Genomic DNA, 15,864 nt, shown 5'->3' on the forward strand with positions numbered 1-15,864 from the left:
TTTTCCCAGTCTCCAAAAAGGGCACTCCTCTCAAAGAAAATCACACACATACCCCCCTGCACACACAGTCAGCGTTTGCAGGATTTAAACCCCTACCTAACTATGTTATAATACTGGATAGATATGCATTAATACAGCACGCTAGATGCTTTACTGGGTGGTTTCTCTTCTCCCTCTCAATTGGTAGGATGCTGACATCATCAGACTTTCCAAAGAGGAATGTACCTCTTTTAAGGTGTTTTCCCAGTCTCCAAAAAGGGCACTCCTCTCAAAGGGAATCACACACATACCCCCCCAACACACAGTTAGCATTTGCAAAATTCAAACCACTACCTAATTACATTATGATATTAGAGCGATATGCATGAACACAGCATGCTATATGCTTTACAGGGTGGTTTCTCTTCTCCTGCTATATTTGTAGGATGCTGACATCATCAGACTTTCCAAAGAGGAATGTACTTCTTTTAATGTGTTTTCCCAGTCTCCAAAAAGGGCACTCCTCTCAAAGGAATTCACCCACATACACACCCACCTGCAACACACACTGTGAGTATTTGCAGGATTCAAACCCCTACCTAATTATGTTATGATACTAGAGAGATATGCATTAACACGGCGCGTTACATGCTTTATTGGGAGGTTTTTCTTCTCCTGCTATATTTGTAGGATGCTGACATCATCAGAGTTTCCAAAGAGGAATGTACCTCTTTTAATGTGTTTTCCCACTCTCCAAAAAGGCACTTCTCTCAAAGGAGATCATATATATACACACATCCCCCTGCACACACACGGTCAGCATTTGCAGGATTCAAACCCCTACCTGACTATGTTATGATATTAGAAAGATATGCATTAACACAGCGCGCTATATGCTTTATTGGGCAGTTTGTCTTCTCCTGCTATATTTGTAGGATGCTGACATCATCAGACTTTCCAAAGAGGAATATACACGCCCCCATACACACACACTGTCAACGTTTGCAGGATTCAAATGCCTACTTAACTATGTTATGATATTAGGGAGATATTGCATTAACACGGCACACTATATGCTTTACTGGGTGGTTTCTCTTCTCCTGCTATATTTGTAGGATGCTGACATCATCAGACTGGACATGGTAATGTGTGTACACTTTGTTTTATGCAATTCCAGGAATGAGCCATGTGGGTCGGCAGGTGTCAATAGCTTGAACAGGACCCCATAATTCTTACCTTGTGTGATCTATCTGTGGACACATTGACATTCCTTCATACATCCAACACATATTTATGCACACATTGGTTTTGTGGATACAACATGTGTCTGGTGTGTCTGGGATGTTGATAAAGGGCTATTCAAAGTCTATGTGGGACATGTGTAGCTCTGTTCAGTGATGTATGTCTTGGGTGGCTGCCTTGCAATCAGTCTAGCATGTTTGGGAACCATTATCTGCACATGAACATACCACAGTTGATAGGGTTGTGTGTTTGTCAGCTCTGTTTATGACTTCAACCATGATGGACTCCGTGGCCTTGCAGATCAGACTTCATAGGCTTACTGGACTATACTTCCCATGGTGTGTTGTGCACCAACACTTGTGGGGAGTGCCATATGTTGCTGTAACACATTCAATGGTTCCAGATCCTGTGGAGAGGGTGAGGCTTAACTGACTGTTCAGGTGCAGTGTCTGTTTGTTCTGTAGTTCATGCATGACACATATTGGGAAACAATGCAATCTAACTGCTGCCATGCTTTTGGCTTTGGGGGGAGCTGTTCAGCCATTCTACATGTGATATCTCCTGGTATGATGATAGGGACTATCGTCAGTGGGAGGTGGGTATGACTATATGGGCCTATCTGACAGGATGTTGGCATTGTCAGTCAGGTACAGTTGGCCCTGACTCAGGACATATATGAGTGTACATTGCTATTTATGACATAGCTGAAGGAGATGTCATGATTCAGTCTGGACTCCTTCTCAGCTACTCTTTACAAAACACCAACAAACCTGAGCACTAATCCCTGTTATACTCTTTTACACACTCAACACCCTACTGATCCTTTGTGATCAGACTATGGAGTATGTCATCATAATATCCTGGCATGTCCAGGAGTTGGTTTCATGTGTACTCTCCAGTCCAGCTAGTGAATATTGTGATTGTGACATAATGTCACATCTGCCTCATGTAGACAGACAACCCTCTCCTCCTCCCAACAAACTCAGATATATGTGAGAGATGCACCTATATAGACATACAGGAGGCTGAGCTCTCTCGACCCATGACTGACACAGTCCATCAGGTGGTGAAGGTAACCACACACACCACATATCAGTCTCACATAAACCTCTAGAGGCAGCAATCAAATCACATTATCATACATAAACATACTCGGAGGCTCTAAATAAACTCTGCCTAAGCAGCAGAGACCTTCAAAGTAGACACACAAACAACTGCTACTCCACTACAATACCCACATATCACATAGTTCACAATGTCACTGTGCCACACAGTCACTGCCCTTCGGGCTAAACAACACACTGGATGCACTTGTAATAGGTGACACCTATTGTCAGACACACTGACGTCCCACTCACCAGGCCAAACAAGGGAATAGTCACTTTGAGCTGTCTGTCAGGTGCCAGGATCCGCCATATAACACATGCACTCAGGTCACTCCAAAGCAAGTACAGGACTGGTTCCATCATTGTCCATGCTGGTGCATAAAACCTCAGACGTTCCTCCCTGGACCACATGACATGATACATAGAGGAACTCTCTGATCATGTAGCCCAGGCCAGTATGCATCTGACCTTGTCTAGCATGTTACACTCACCAAGTATGATGTCACAGTATACAGACAAACTTATCACATTTAACAGTTGGCTAACATATTGGTGTCATTCAAAGGGGATCCAGTGTCTGTTAGCCTGGGGTGACATGCTCGACATGCCACGTAGCTTTGCTATGGACAGCTTGCACCTGTCACCCTTGGACTTTCGAATACTGGCTAAGGCTCTTGCTACCACCATAGTGCCTTTTTTAAGCAGGGCTCAAAAGAAAAACCCACCTCCGTAGACATTACAGAGTAAATGAAACTAAGGGTAATGCTGCTTAACACCAGATGTGTTACCCTTAAATTGCGCCCACTTAGGACTCTCCTCAGTATGGAGAATAGTGATATCTGTGCACTAACAGATGCCTGGTTCAGGCTCACAAATGCACACCAGCACTACCAGGTTATGTTTCATACCATGTTTTCTGACCACAAGACTCAGAACGGACAACACAAATAGGGGGAGTATCCATATACATCACAGATACACACATCTCCGGGTTAGTAGCACTGCACGAAGCATCACAGACCATACATATGCAACTAACATTGTGCAAAACTGCCTTTCAGTTTGTTGCCTGCTACAGACCACCCTCCCAAACTCAGGAACCACACTTGGCTTTCCTGGGAACAATGGAGAATATGAAGTTCTCAACAAACACAATTATATTGGGTGACTTCAAATACCCAAACATTGACTGGGGATACTACTCAAGCCCCAACACCCTCACCCAACAGTCGCTACTATTTGTAAACTCATATGCTATGGCACAACTGGTCACCACACCCACAAGAGGGGAAAACATATTGGACCTGATCATAACCAACATGGGGACTCTATGTTCCACACCAGTGATATACCCCTCATTGTTAAGGTCAGATCATACATTGATCTCACTGGACATCCATATCCTGTCCCCACACCCATCCTGGGTAATCTTGGTGAACTCCTCATAAACCACCGTCTCACTTCACCAAAGCAAGGTGGTATCCTTCAGAGACCCTGGGACAGTGGTAAATATGGCTCACACTGCTGAATCCTTTACATACACATTCTATGGACAACTAGTGGACTGCATGGATTGCGCTATCCCAGATAACAACAGGACTCACTCCTCCAATGGCAGGGGACCTGTCTGGTAGACCCCAGCCATTAATAAGCTATACAACAACAGGAGGAAGCTACTACATGATAGAGCACAATCCCAGACAGGGAAGGCATCTGTGATCTGTACTAGCAGACAGCTACGATCAGTCATGACTTTATCTAAGGGCCGCTTCTAACGGACAATTGCACCAGACATGTAGGACAATCACAAGGCCTTCTTCAGTTATGTCAGGAACCTGGGTGGACACTCACTGATATGCTGTGAGTTACTGCATACTGACTAAACATACCCTGAACCCACTGACATTGCCAACATCCTGGCAAACAGGTTCAGTGCAGATGTCTCCCCCCATCCCCCCTAAGGAGTAACTATCCATCCCAACAGAGTGTAACCTCCCTGACATCACAACTTAACAGGTGAGTGCTGCCCTCCCCAAAGCGAACAACACAGCATCAATGGGACCAGACGGTGTCCCGGCCTGCATCTTGCACGAGCTTCATGACAGACGTAACCCTCACATTATGTCACTGTTCAATATCAGAGTTACTACAGGATATGTACCCATGGAATGGCATACAGTGACAGTGGTCCCGCTCCACAGAGTTGGTGCCACAACGGACCACAGACAATATCGCCCTATAAGCCTAACTAGCCTATTCTGCAAAGCTATGGAGCGTATTGTCATGGGACTCATACACATAGACATCGGGAACCTACAGACACTGTGTCCTACACATTTCAGCATTGTTGTGGGCAGATCTTGCCTCTTGAACCTGTTTGTATTCTTTAAACGGTTACCAGGTCCATCGACATAGGGGCGATTGTCCACACAGCCTACCTGGACCTTGCAAAAGCCTTCAACACATTACCCCACTCAGCCATTATGCATAGGCTCACCTGTGTCGATATGGGCAAATATCTCACACAATGGATTGCTACCTGGATCAGGGATAGCGCCCACATGGTCAGAATTGCAGGTGCCATGTCTGACTATACATCAGTTACACATGGCATCCCACAAGGCTCAGTCCTGGGACCTCTCTTGTTCAGTATATATTTGTCTGATGTACAGGCTAACACAGGGGGAATATGGCTGACCATGCTCGCAGATAACTGCAAACTGGGTGCCATAATCAACTCTCCAGCTGGCACATGCATACTCAAACAGGGTCTCACAGAGATGGATGACTGCTGCCTGAGCCATGGCCTACAACTAAATGGCATTAGTTGCATAGTCATCCCCTTTGGGAATAACAACATGCCCACACATTACCACATAGGTAGTAATCCATTACGTATGGTAGGAGTTGTTAGCGGTTTGGGGACATGACTTGTTCGTACTGTCGCCTTTCACAATCACATTGCCAAAGTGGTTGGACAGACCTTCTATATAGCCCACCTTATCCCATATGGTTTCACATCTAGATCAATTGAGGTCACTGTGCCCCTATACTCATCACAACCATGCTTGGTTACAATGCCACATTTGGGATGTACCTTACCTGACACCTGCAGCAAGTGTAATGGCCACAAAAGTTCCTCACCAAGCAGATCTAGGGACTCACACGCATGCCCTGCACAGTTCGGATACAGTAACTCCAGCTCTACTCAGTCACTTACCGCCTACTCGGATATGATTTGTGCCTGTTGTTTACAGAAATACCCAACCCAGAATTACTGGACATGCTCCACCTCAGGATATCCAACCCCCTTGGAGCTACACACCCCAGGGACATATATCTCAGCACAGATGATAATAGGACATGCTGGAGGGACAGATTCTTATCCCAGAGGATCCACTCACTACGGATTGTAATCCCGGTTTCGCATAGGCAGAGCCACCCACTGACCACCTACAGGAGACATCTTGACAACTGGATTGGTGATCGTATATTTCCCCCAGGGATATCTTCTGGGTCCCTGCTACACAGAGGCACACTAGCCCAAATGTACATGGGCTATCTGGTGTGACCTACTATTCACAGGCACAGTGTAGTAATCTGACAGGGTTGCGAAAGCCAAACACACTCTGGCTAGGCTTGCACATGCCCTAGGGCAGATAGCCTAGTATTGACCGCTGAACCTAGGATAATGTTCAGGATGCACAATATTTATTGCTGATACTGTTTGCAGGTTTTTATTGTCTTTGCTTTCTCAGTTTCTATGAACAACTGCAGAACATATTTGATTATGACTGGGTTCCACTATATTATATATGTGTCTGTTGTCATATAACTGTGTGCACAGGGCAGATTGCTGGATAGTGAGAGGTTGCTGGGTTAACACATGCAACTGCCAGATATGTGTGGCCCACTGCTGTACTCAGACATGGCCTAAGTGTGTGAGCATGCCCAGTTCAGGCTTTCCATGTTTTGTTGCCTGATATTTGTCTCATTTATTCAAGTGTTTGAGCATGCCCAGTGTGACCTTTCAGTATGTTGCTATCTGAGGTCCACTTAATTTGTTGATGTGTGTGAACATGACCAATATTAACATTTATACTGTGTTTGTTGGACGTCAGGTTCTATTCTTACTGCAGGACTCATTTTTGTGTCATAACACGACAGGGATTATGCTGTGACTGCAGGGTTTCCATGAGATACTTTGCATAGACTTATCAACATTTCTTCATACAGGCTGACCACTGCAATGCTGTCATGGTTTAGTGGTTCAGTGCTATAACTATAGTGCACAGTATCCTAGGTTTGAGGCCCATCACTGCTTTATATTTTCATACTGAGCAGACCAGACTGCTTAAGGGCCAGTAGAGCAAATATGAGCACGTTGGCTTTTGTTCAGCTATGCCCTACTTAGACCAGGCTTGTCTGACATTGCTCAATATTCACCAACATTGCTGGACGTTGCCCAATATTACTCAACATTGACCACCGTTGTGCTAGTTGGTGTGTGCAATTTTGTTTGCATATACCACATGGTGGTGAATGCTGTTTAGCACTGCTTTATATTGCTTAACACATGGCAATCATGCCTCAGGTGGTGCTGCAGGGCTGCCTATGTTGGATGTAGATACTACACTGCCTATACATGTTTGAAAGCAGGTAGTGTCAAATTAGGCATCCCTTTTACTATATGTGCGAGTCAGAGAGAGGTATCATTTCCAGATTTCCTACTGAGCCAGTGTATGTGCTATGCGTTGCCTCTTTGCCAAGGCCAAAGCATACTGGGCAAGCCTCCTTCTGCCAACTGGGTCAGGCTCAGGTTGTTCCTCCTCTGAGTCACTGTCTGCCTGTGATGGCCTTGGCAATAGTGGGGGGCTGTTTGGCCCAGGCCTATGCTGGTCCTGCTGAAGCTGTTTCCGCAGGATCATATTATGTAGCATAGCACATACCATGACAATTTGGGTACATGTAGTTGGTGAGTACTGCAAGGCTCCACCAGATGTGTCCAGGCACTGGAACTGTGACTTGAGCAGCCCAAACACATGCTCGATTACATTTCGTGTTTGTGCGTGTGCCTCATTATGGCATTCCTGTTCAGGTGTGTGTGCGTTTCTGATGGGTGTCATCAATCACGGCTCCAGTGCATAGCCAGCATCCCCCACTAGGTGACCATGTGGGATTTCCCCATTGGCAAAGGTCTGGTACAGCTGCGTTAGATGCCAGATATGGGAATCATGGTAGCATCCAGGGCAGCCAGCACACACATTCAGTATTATGTCCTGGGCATCACACATGACCTGGAAGTTGATGGAGGGGAAGCCCTTGCGATTGAAGTAGACCCTACCCTGCTCGCCGGCTGGTGCTTTGATGCATATGTGTGTGCAGTTTATTGCAGCCACTTCCTCGGGGTATTCCACTATTTGCTGGAAGAGATGCATATTGCTGGCCAATACCTCACAAGATTTGGGGAATATACATGATCACCGACATGTGCTGACATGGCATCCAGGAACTGGTGCAGTACCCTGGATGCTGATGCCTGTGATATCCCCATCATATCACCAGTTGGTCTCTGGAAGGTACCTGTTGCTAATATTCTTAGGCCAACACATAACTTGGTTTCCACTGGGATAGGTTCCCCTAAGTTGGTTCTGTGTGTGAGGCGTGGATTGCACAGCTCATCAATTTACTGCAAGAGATCTCTGTCCACTCTATAGGGCTCCACTATCTCTAGCTCATGTAGCCCCTGGTAGGTTACCCTGGGGCTGTACACTCTTCTCTGTCTCCTCACTGTAGGTTGTCCAGCAGCATTCGCATTGTCACCACCCTCAGCATGTTGCATATTTCGCCTTATAACAGCAATGGCAGCCCCTAACATTTCTTTGTCTCAGTAAAGATTTTTCAGTTTTCACTTCTATTAGCTTACTGCAGTGTTGCAGTGTCTCTTGTGAGAAACATAATGGACTGTTGTTTGCAGAGTTTTAAGTGCTGGGCTGGGCTAGTGTACTGCCTGTGTAATTGCCTGATTCTGATTGTTTTCACCTGCTAGCTCTGCTAGTACTCCCTGGTAGCTTCCTACTATTTGTTGTGCTTCCTTTTTCCTTTCTGTTTCCTCAGGGGGCAGCACCGCTCACACAAGCGCAAACATGCTCACAGCAGCTCACACGCGCACACATGCTTAAACAGACTAAAACTTGCTTATTCTTGTTAAAACATGTGGACACCAGTGCAAACACGCTTACAACTCTTTAAACAGCCTTATACATGCTTACTCCAGCTTACACACGCGCACTCACACTTACACATGCGCACACTGTCTTACTTGGATTTACAGGCACGCTCACGTGCGCATACCCACTCAGCAAAAAACTTTAGTGTTATCCACGGCATACACCTTCAATTTCTTGACTTTACCTAGCCTACCTGTTGACACACCTCTTTCAATGATGTGTAAATGACAACTGACACATGCCACTCTGCTCCAATGAGCTTCACTTCTTTCCTACATACCCCACTCGTGATGTCACCTATCTTCTACTCTGTTACTCCCCTTATCCTACTCCTACACTCCACTGACTGTGTTCATTTGCTATGTAAACTTGCGATTCACTATCCTAACCCTCCTTTACATAGGATTGCCTACTAATGCTTGGTTACATCTCTTAAACTGAGCTTCCCCCCTTAGCAACCTCTACTCGGTGGCCATGTTGTCTTCAGCCTGCCATTCACTTGCATTGTAAATTCATATTAGCAATAAAATCCACATTTGTGGATCTTAATTATTGATTTTCTGCTTTTTAGGGCGCAGTGCGTTTGCGTGGTGCTGCGCTATGCTTAAACCCCAGAGATCGGGATGAAAAAAAAAAGTTATTTTATTTTTATTTTGCATCACTTAACATTTATTTTTGACCATTGGCATGCTTCCTTGTGTCAATGCATCCTTTTTTTGGAGCTGTCACAGCTCCGTTCTGCTATTTGCAGAACCGTACTCAGTTGTCAACTGAGTACATTTCTGCAAATAACACTACTCCTACTTGGACAGGTTTGGGTTTCCTGGATCGCAAAATTACCTCATTTGCATAGCTTTCACCTGCAATTGAGGTAATTTGCATATCCAAACCCTGTCCGTGTAGGACTAGTTTTGAGAGCTCTGTTGCACACCCCTACCGGCTGTTCCTGGATCGCTCGGCGGACATGTTGGCTGCATGGAGTCTTACTCTACTCTTAGACTCCATGCAAGCCTTTGTGAATCCAGCCCACTGTGTGTGTGTGTGCGTGTGTGTGTGTGTGTGTGTGTGTGTGTGTGTGTGTGTGTGTGTGTGTGTGTGTGTGTGTAGTTATGAATGTCACAACTGTGAACTCAGATGCTATTTAAAAAATTATAAATGCCTTTACGCACCTTCAAAGTATCATGGTAAACAACATCTGTTTTATGCTAAAAATCCATTGTCCTTTGCTGTACATTTTTGTTATGTATAAACTGAACAAAGAGCTGTGCCAATGCAAGCAGGTATAATTCTCCAAAAAGCCAATCTGCTGAACAGACTTTGGACATTAAGAATGCTACCCTATAATTCTGACACAGTAAGCTATGTTGACATTTTCCTTCTTTAATATTCACAGGTCCCACGCTCAGTCTGCAGTGAAAGCTGTGGCCCAGGATATAGGAAGGCTACTCAGAAGGGACAGCCTATATGCTGCTTTGACTGCATCCCATGCTCTGAGGGGGAAATATCAAACCATTCTGGTAACTATTCCATTTTTCATATTTTATAATGCACAAATTATAATATAGAGCAATAGTGCCTTAAGCTGGAAGTTTTACATGACTTTTGAGCATAAAGCTTCACAGTATATGTCTTCTCCTTCCTCTCTGTCATTGTTTTACAGCTGTTTACCACAATATGTAAACATTCTGGATTTTTAGGCTCTTTCTTTGCATGTATCCCACAGTTTCATGCTATATATTTCCAATAAATGAGCTTGTTCACATCTTTCATATTTGGACTTTTTATTCTTGTAAACAAATGCTCTTGCAAGTGAATTGACCTGCTTGTTAATATGCTGCTCCTGTTTACCATACACTTGATCTCTTTTAATTCTATTGGTTGTAATAGTTGTTTCTAAGTGGCTTCAGTAGGAATCCAGCTTCATATCCATGTGATGCTATTTCTAACATTACAGCTGATGGTGTTGACTATTGTTCTGCCATTATATATGAAAACAATTAAGTCCTCACATCAGCACTTACATTTGCCCTAATATGGTGGGTTACTTCAGAGGGTTGAATGCACAAAAGTCACTAAGGGAAATGAAGTCAGGAAAAGCAGCAAGCTCAGATGAGGCCACAGTAGATATGATAAACATGTTGGATGAAATCAGAAGAAATTGTTTCTGAGAACATTCATAGCAGTATTGAGAGAAATGACTATCCCAGATAGCTGGAGAATGTAAGCATACTAGTCCCAGTGTTAAAAAACAAAGGGGACAGTCACGTCTGTGGGCAGTAGAGAGACTATCAGTTTTCAAGAACAAAGGGGACAGTCACAACTGTGCGCAGTACAGAGATATCAAACTGCTGTCATGTTGCATGAAAGTTCTGGAGATGGTGACTGATAAATGAATACATTGAGTAGTAGAAAATAAGATGGGAGATGAGCAGTTTAGTTCAGATCAGGATACAGCACAGCTGACCCAATGTTTTGGGTGAGAAAGATACTTGAGAAGAAGCTAGAAATGTGGAAACATTCCAACTGGGCATTCCTGGACTTGGAGAAAGCATATGACAAGGTCCCAAGAAAGCTGATTTGGGCAGTCCTGTGGTGGTTTAAACTCCTAGAAACATTGGTAGAATTAGTGCAAGCTATGTACAAGGACTGAATGACTCAGGTACAAACAATGTTGCATTTCACAGAGGGGTTCCCAGGTGAGAGTGGGTGTACATCAGGGTTCAGCTCTGAGTCCACTGCTGTTCATACTGGTGCTGGACTACATTAGCAAACAGGATGGAGGGGACAGATCAACAAAGTTGCTGTATGCAAATGATGTGGTATTACAGGCAGATTCTGAGCAATAACTTCAGCAAAGGTATGGGAATGGAGTGCAAAACTGAAGGCACATGAGATGAAACTGAGTACAGATAAAACCGTTGTAATGGCAGCAAATGTGGGAAATCAGAATAATCTGAGAACTGAGATAGAAGGGAAAATAGTGGAACAGGTTAAGTTAACAGCTTGCAGTACCTGGGGATTGGTTAAGGAGAAAGCAAGTTTAAATGAGGAGGTTAAATATAAAATCAAAGGGGCTGCAATCAACTGACACAGAGTGTCAGGTGTAATGTATGACAGAAAGATGTACAAAACATTGGTGAACAGTACTAGAGCATGTTAAAGAAACCTGCAGCACCAGTTGAGGAGGCCAGAGGTATTGGTAATAAAGTGCCTGAGATGGGTGGTAGGATGCACACTGTTGGACAGATGAAGAAATGAGGATATAACAACAGAAGTCAAAGTAGCTTTAATTGTAGAAGAGGTCAGAGAGTACAGATTATGGTAGTTTGGGCACACGTGCAGAAAAGCAGAAGACAATCTGATGAAGGAGATTTGGGACAGACTGGAAGAAGCCAAGAGGAAACAGGGGCATTTAGCAAAGAGGTTGATAAATTGTGCAAGAGAAGATGCAACAGTCAGGCATGAGTGTTGAAAAAAGTAGGAGAGTGGCATTGAACAGCAAGAGATGGAGGCAGTTGACTTAACACAACAACCCCATGTAAAAATGGGAAAAAAGAGTTGATGATGAATGATAACAACTGCAAGATTACATTTCCTCTAAATCAACTTTGGCTACATTGCTCTGTTTCGGAATAAATGAAACCTGTTAACGTTTTATATTTTCCATTAGATCCATGTGCGTTTGTATTTATTTTTTATTTCTGTGTGTATTAAACAGAAAATTCTATCCAGACAGACACAATTTAAAAGTAAGAAGGAGGAGAACATTTTCAATAATAAGCATCAGGATCAAAACAATAGAGATGTGTGTATACACACATATATCTATATCTATATCTATATCTATATCTATGTCTATAGCTACAGCTATATTTATGTCTATATCTACATCTGTATTTGTATCTATATCTATATATCTATACCTATATTTATATCTAGATCTAGATCTCTCTCTCTCTCTCTCTCTCTCTCTATATATATATATATATATATATATATGTGTGTGTGTGTGTATCGATAGGTAGACAGAAAGACTGATAGACAGATAGATAGATAGATAGATAGATAGACAGATAGATAGACAGACAGATAGATAGATAGATAGATAGATAGATAGATAGATAGATAGATAGATAGATAGATATGGATGTAACAAAAGGCGGAATACTCAGTTGGTTTAAATGCTTTTGCTTGTGTATAAAAGGGACAATGCAGAAATGAGTGAATGTTCTTTGTGTGAATCACATGTGGTTGAATTTAGCTTTATATAGTGAAGATAAGCAGAATTTTGTAGGAAAGTTAATGTCTGAATGAAAAAAGTAGTGGTTGTGAAGATGGGTAAGACTGTGTTATAGCAGTTGGTGCATATGTGCAAATGTTTGCATGTAGGGTTAAAGTAAGGGGTTAGGTAATGGAATATGTTTTTGTGTTGTGCGTGTTATGTGTCTTTTTATCTTGTGTAGTAATACTGTTAGAGAAACTGTTTTTAATAATATAATGTGTAGGGTTAAGGTTTGGGGCAAGGATAGGATTAGGGTAAAGGTTACAGTTAGAGATAGCCCCTGCCCCAGCTTACTCATGTGTGCTAACCCTAACTGCAGCTCTAACCCTATCCCTGCCTGTAGCCCTAGCCCTATGTTATTATATATACATGAGTGTACCGAAATGAAATGAAACACCCAAAGATCAATGTTTACAAAATTGACCACAAAAAGTCAGCTTTGCAAAAACATACAGAAATACATACATACAAATATTTCAAGCACAGGCATTAATGCCCTTCTAGCCTGCCAATATACAAAAACACTTGTTCCCATAATAAGTGTTCAAGCTATTCTTAAAAATATCTAAACTAGTACTTGCTTTAATGTAATTTGGTAGTCTGTTCCATGCATCAGTTGCTGTCTAAGAGAAGCAATTATTACATTTCTCATTCCTACAGAATTTTCTGCATAGGGTGTCTGATGATTCTCTACTACGTTTTGATAACTGCAAACATTCCAGAGGTAGTTGTCACTAAATGCCCTATATACCTAAATAAGATCTCCTCTTAGATATCTATAAGAGGCACTGTACAAGTTCAGATATTTTAGTCTTTCATAATAACTTGAATTTTCACATCCATGGATGCCCTTTGCATATTTATTTATTTATTTATTTATTTACATTTGTTTACCGGGAGTGTCTGACTGGGTCAAAGGCCCATTTTTAGGGGAGGCCTGGGGAGAAATTCTCCTCATTACAACATTTATAAATTGAACAACAGAGATACAAAAATCCTATGTAGTATAAAGTAGTATGAAATATACAATATAAGTAAGTGGTGTACAATACAATGAGTCACAAATTTATTGACGTAAGATAAAAAACATCAGTATGGCACACGTGTATTTAGATATAGAAAAAAAATAATAATATTTGTCTTAATACAATACAGGAAGAATAAAAGTAAAGAAGAGGAAGACATTGATCTGCTATGTGTATTTTTCCAAAGTAGAGTGTTAGCAAGTGGGAAAAGGGGTGCGGATGTGTTTTGTTTTATCATCCTGGTGTGGTACAGCAGCAGAGCCAACTGCTTGTTAAGTGATCTTTGAAGAGCATTTTGAATTTAGAAAGGTTAGCTGTGTGAAGTATATGTTGGGGTATAGATTTCCATCTTTTAGCTATCTGTTTGGAGAACAGGGCATCCTCGTAGCTGTTGTTTGCCCTAGTAGCATCAGGTAACAGTTTTTGTGATGGTCAGAGGGATCTGTTGTTGAGATAGGGTTGTACTAGGTTTCTGAGGCAGGACAATTGTCGGGTTGGTGTATGATGGTGTAGGCAATGGTAAGCTGGTTAAGAGGTTAGGGAGTTCGAGCCAGTTTAGTTGCTGGAGAGCTATGCAATGGCATGATCCGTTTGTGCGGTTTGTGGCAAATCTGGATTGTAGCAGGACTCTAACCTTGTGTTTATAAGAATTGGGGAGGTATATAAGAGGGTTGATAGTAGATGTGTTCTGCCTATGGCATGCTTGGAGGTTTGGGTAAGGTATGGGATGGATCTGTAGACTGAGCCCAGTTTGATGTGTACATTTTTGAGTTTCTGGGCTATGTGTGTGTGCCAAATTTGAGTGCTCTGTCAATTTTTACTCCTAGTAGTTTTGTGTGGTCAACTGGTTCAATTTTGGTACTGTTTTGGGAGTAGATAATGAATGGAGTGGAGGATTGAGCTGTTTTGTGGTTTGTAAATAGCACTAATTTGGTCTTGTTGGGATTAAGTATTAGTTGATTGGTTGATGGGTATCAATCTATGTCAGGGAAAGATTTTTGAGTAATTTGTAGGAGCTCAAGGAAGGAAGTGGCTGCACAGATTAGTGTTAAGTCATCTGTGTATTGTATAGTAGTTGCTGGGTTTGTGGCTTTACTGAGGTTATTGGTAAAGATAGTGAAAATAAGTGGTCCAAGAATAGAGCCTTGTGGTATCCCCAATAAGACTGTGGGAGGGGTGAAATTTTGTTTTGCCATCTGCCTGCTTGTTGTCTTTTGGACAAGTAGCTTAAGAACCATGAGATAGTAGTTGTGGAGAGGTTGAGGGTGGCTAGTGCATTGAGTAATTTTAGATGGGAGACTGTGTCAAATGCTTTTGACATGTCAGGGAAGATGGATGCTACAATTTGTTCCTTATTTCTGAATTGATTGACTGTGTCTGGAAGGGTCTATATTGCTTCATCAAAGACTGAAAATATTGAAGCTGATATGGTCGGCACCGTATTAGCGAAAGTGAAAGACATTGAACATTTTAACGGAAATCTCAATAAGGGGAAGTTTCCATTTACTGTAATGTAGTGCAATCGAGTTGGTATATCTAAGTAGCGGGGTTGTGGGGGGTGCAGCCTCCCACATGGGAGATGCAGGGGGGCTTTCACCCCTGCTTGCAATGTTTAGTTGTTTTAGTTTTTTCTTTTTTGTTTTCTTTGTTTATGTTCGAAGTTTCAAAATATCGATGATATGGTGCCGACAATATCAGATTCAATATTTTGAAATTTCGATTATGTGATATAACTGCATCTGGAAAGCTTATAAAAGCTGCTGTGGTGCTGTGTTTAGGCCTAAAGCCATGTTGTGTATTTGATAGAAGGTTATTGTAGTTAGATAATTGTGTAGAAGTTCCACCTTTATGTAAGGGGATAATGTAAGAGATTTTCCAAAGTTTGGGGATGTATTGTTCAGAGATGGAATGGTTTATTAGTGTTGAGACATGTATTCATTCCAGTTTAGTGATACTTTTTTTCTTATAAGGTTTCCATACTGTTATTACATACTTAAGTT

General features: G+C 42.4%; 1 protein-coding gene across 1 annotated transcript in view; it reads left to right on the top strand.

Moving 5' to 3' along the window:
• The window catches only part of LOC122814108 (extracellular calcium-sensing receptor-like), a 172,321-nt gene that overhangs the window by 108,587 nt on the left and 47,870 nt on the right, over positions 1-15,864 (top strand). Inside the window, exon 4 of the mRNA XM_044086723.1 lies at positions 9,951-10,074. Coding sequence (XP_043942658.1) covers positions 9,951-10,074 — 124 coding nt within the window. The remainder of the gene's footprint in view (positions 1-9,950; positions 10,075-15,864) is intronic.

This window comes from Protopterus annectens, chromosome 10.part0 (genome assembly GCF_019279795.1).
Source record: "Protopterus annectens isolate FY-2018-M chromosome 10.part0, PAN1.0, whole genome shotgun sequence".
Classification (NCBI taxonomy): Eukaryota; Metazoa; Chordata; order Ceratodontiformes; family Protopteridae; genus Protopterus; species Protopterus annectens.